Source organism: Siphateles boraxobius, unplaced genomic scaffold (assembly GCF_051911475.1).
Source record: "Siphateles boraxobius isolate OS27281-9 unplaced genomic scaffold, OSU_SipBor_1 162, whole genome shotgun sequence".
Lineage (NCBI taxonomy): Eukaryota > Metazoa > Chordata > Actinopteri > Cypriniformes > Leuciscidae > Siphateles > Siphateles boraxobius.
Genome location: NW_027508769.1, coordinates 106,318 through 110,205, shown reverse-complemented (window position 1 = coordinate 110,205; position 3,888 = coordinate 106,318). Strand labels below are relative to the sequence as shown.

The 3,888-nt window shown below is 42.3% G+C and overlaps 1 protein-coding gene across 1 annotated transcript; it reads right to left on the bottom strand.

Moving 5' to 3' along the window:
* Positions 1–1,162: 1,162 nt before the first annotated feature.
* LOC143740032 (uncharacterized) lies at positions 1,163–2,029 on the bottom strand. Its single transcript, XM_077232060.1, has one exon. The coding sequence runs from the start codon at positions 2,027–2,029 to the stop codon at positions 1,163–1,165; it is 867 nt and encodes a 288-aa protein (XP_077088175.1).
* Between the last annotated feature and the right edge of the window lie 1,859 nt (positions 2,030–3,888).

Below are 3,888 nucleotides of genomic sequence, written 5' to 3'. Positions count from 1 at the left end.
AAGTAAGAAGATGGTTAGGTGTCAGGGGTTCTAAATCATTAGGATCATCAGAAACTCTCGTAATTGGTCGGTCATTCAAGATTGCTTCGGCTTCGCATAAGACTGTGACTAAGGTTTCATCAGTTAAAGCCTGTAGATGTAAAACAGATACTAAGACCTTTCTGACCAGTCTGATCATGCTTTCCAGCATGCCATGATGTGAAGCTGTAGGTGGGTTGAACGTGCACTTGATGTTGTCATGTATTAAAGCTTTCTCAATTGATTGGTTGTTTAACTCTGCAATTGCTCTTTTTAGCTCCTTCTCTGCTCCTGTGAAATTTGTGCCATTGTCTGAGTGAAAGTGTGCTACGGCTCCTCTTCTTCGGCATATGAATCGACGAATGGCACTGATGCAAGAGTCTGTGTCCAATGAGTGTGCTACTTCTAAATGAGCTGCCCTGCTGGCCATACATGTAAAGATAACACCATAACGTTTCACATTGGAACGTCCTAGTTTTACCTCAATGGGCCCAAAATAGTCCACTCCCACATTAGTAAATGGAAGTAAGTCTAGAGTAATCCTTTCTTTGGGAAGATCAGCCATTTTTTGATCACACAATTTCCCTTTGTGACGTTTGCAAAATGCACAATTTGACAAGATTTTTCTTGCTGCTGCATTGGCATGAGTGACCCAGAACTTTTCTCTCAATTTGGAGAGGATGTAATTTCTCCCACCATGAATTAACATGGAGATGTACTGATCTTTACATAGGATGACTGGGTGTTTGCTTTCTTCGGGCATTGCAGTCCTGGACAATCTTCCACCTACTCTTAACAGTCCATCCTCTAGAACAGGATTCAGCTTGTAGATAGGGCTACACTGTTTTACGAGTTTTCCTGTCCTTAGTGCATAAATCTCTTTGTCAAATCTTTCCCTCTGACAGAACTGAAGGATAGCGTTTTCTGCCGCTAATAGATCCTCAGTTGTTACACTGTCTCGTCCCAATGACTTTCTGGCTTCCAACATTTTCTTGTCAACATAACAAAGATCAGCCATTTCAACCACCACAAGTTGCTTTCTTCTTTGACTCAACTCCAATAGAGTCTTCTTGATCTTGAGTAACCATGCAAATGCAACCTTCAATCTTTTCCAGTCAGAGAAATATGTGATGAGTTGATTGGTTTAATTATCCCCTTGAACAGTTATTGTGTTTGTAGAGATCTCCAGTTTGACCTCTGGATCATCCTCCTCCACTGTGGACTCTACTTCATACTGTATCCATGTTTCTCTTGCTTTCCACAGGAATTCTGGACCTGATAACCACGTTTTGCTGTCCAGAAGCTTGTGGACTGTCAGTCCTCTGGATGCGTCATCTGCAGGATTTTGTTTTGTGTGAACATACCGCCACTGCACTGGGTCTGAAGCTTCCCTAATGATGGTTATTCTGTTGGCCACAAATGTTCGGAATCTCTTGTTTTCATTGCTGATGTACTTCAAGACTGTACTACTATCAGTCCAGAAACAGGATACTGGCAAAGAAAGCTGTAACTCTGATTTTACCATCCTGTCCACCCGAACAGCCAAAACAGCAGCAGTGAGTTCCAAACGAGAGATGGTTACAGGTTTAAGAGGTGCAACTCTTTCCTTTCCAAGAAGAAAGGAAACATGTACATGACCTGGTTTGTTCTGTAACTTCAGGTATGTTACCGTGCCATATCCCCTTTCGCTGGCATCAGCAAAGTTGTGCAATTGGGCATGGACTGGTGTTCCAAAGTCTTGTGGTTTCAAGCACCTACTCACTCTGAACTCTGAGATCCCTTTCAGGTCAGTCAACCAATTTATCCATTGTTGTTTTAGGACTTGTGGAATTTCTTCATCCCAGCCATAGTTCCTTCTGCACAACTCTTGTAAAATGTGCTTGGCTGGAAGGAGGACTGGCGCAAGGTACCCTAAGGGATCGTACACTGAACTGACGACTGATAGAATCCCTCGTCGTTTTTGCATTCGTTCTTTGCAGTTGATATGAAAGTTAAAGTTGTCATTTTCCATACACCAATGCAGCCCTAGTGCCCTTTCCACCGGGAGTTGGTCTATGTCTAAATTCAGTTCACTCACATTTTTAGTAGTGTTCCTTCTCAGGAATTGTTTGAAGGACTTTTCGACTGTTACTGATCCATTGTGTAAGATGAAAACCTCCTTTCTGGCAAAGGTCAGCCAGGTCATGGACAATCTGTACCGCTTTCTGCACAGATGGTAAGCTTTTCAGACAGTCGTCCACATAGAAATTTCTATGTACTGTGTCAATCACCTCATCCGAAAAACTGTTCCGATTGTCGTCTGCAGTCTTCCTTAAAGCATAACATGCACAACTAGGCGACGACACTGCTCCAAAGAGATGTACAGTCATTCTGTACTCTTCAACTTGCTTGAACAGATCTCCATTAGGCCACCACAGGAACCTTAGAAAGTATTTGTCTTCCTCAGCCACTTTGACTTGATAGAACATAGACTTCACATCAGACATAAAAGCAATTGGTTCTTGTCTGAATCGTAGAAGCACTCCCATTAAGGAACTTGTGAGGTTCGGACCCTGCAGAAGCTGTTCGTTCAAAGAAGTTCCTTTTAAACTTAGCTCCGCAGTCAAAGACAACTCGCAACTTGCCTTTGCGTGGGTGATACACTCCATGATGAGGAATATAGAACAGGTTATCTTCTCCACAACACAATTCATCCTGTGGTACCATTTCTGCATAGCCACTGCTGATGACATTCTCAAGAAAGCTTGCGTATTCTTGGTGGAACTTCTCATTTCTTTCCATTTTCCTTTTTAGTCCAAAGAGGCGCTGTTGAGCAATACAGCGATTGTTTGGCAGTGTTACCTCCTGGGCTTTGAATGGCAGCTTTAGACTGTAATGTCCGTCCTTTAAGTTTACAGATTGTTCCATTATTTCGAAGAATCTTGCCTCCTGCCTTGACATTTCTTCTTTGTCATATGCGCTTTTTTCATTGAAGTCACTCTGGTACTGCTTCTCCAATAGCAGCTGAAGTGATTCCACAGATAATCTATTCACAGCAACACTATGACAACCATTGTCATTCATGTTGTATTTGCAATCCTTTCCAAAGCCATTGACCACCCACCCTAATAGGGTTTTAACAGCAAAAGGACCCTCACCTTGGCTATTCACAATTTCCCATGGTTCCAGCAACTTTGAAGCATTAGTACCTATTAATAACTCCACGTTAGCATCAAATTCAGGGATTTCAATGTGCTCAAGGTAAGGCCACTGCATAAGGTCCTTGATGATGTTTGCTGTATTCACTGGCAACGTTTTCTGTGTATAAACATTTGGAAGACTGTAGTACCTTGTTCCATTAAGGCTAGCTATTTCAAGTCCATTCACAATGTATGTTGACACTGATGTCTTTGGGCTCATCGTTAACAAACATATTTTTGACTTTGTCCCAGTGAGATTAAGCCTACGCTTAAGAGCTTCAGAGCAGAATGTGGATGTTGAGCCATTGTCGAGAAAAGCATAGGTCTGAATCACCTTATTGCCCTTTTGTGCTTTTACCTGAACTGGCAGGATGGAGAGCATTTCATTGCTACCGGCCCCAGTCTGGCTCCCAAATGTCTGAGCTGACACAAGCGTATGGTTTACAGCTGACTTAGGTTCATTGGGGTTCATTGATTTGTCCACTTGTTGGACGTGAATGTGTAAAGTTGTTGGATGGCTCTATTTGCACTTTTCAAAGATTTTACGCTTATCGCAATTTTTGCTCAAGTGCCCAGTGTTGAGACACCCAAAGCACACTCCTTTTTCCTTTAAGAAGTTGATCTTTTCACGATGTTTGTTCTTGGCAAATCGTTGACATTCATCCAGACTGTGATCTTGTAAACAGAATAA

Coding starts and splice junctions, on each gene's coding strand:
- LOC143740032 (XM_077232060.1), bottom strand. CDS start 2,029: ATGGAAAATGACAACTTTAACTTTCATATCAACTGCAAAGAACGAATG.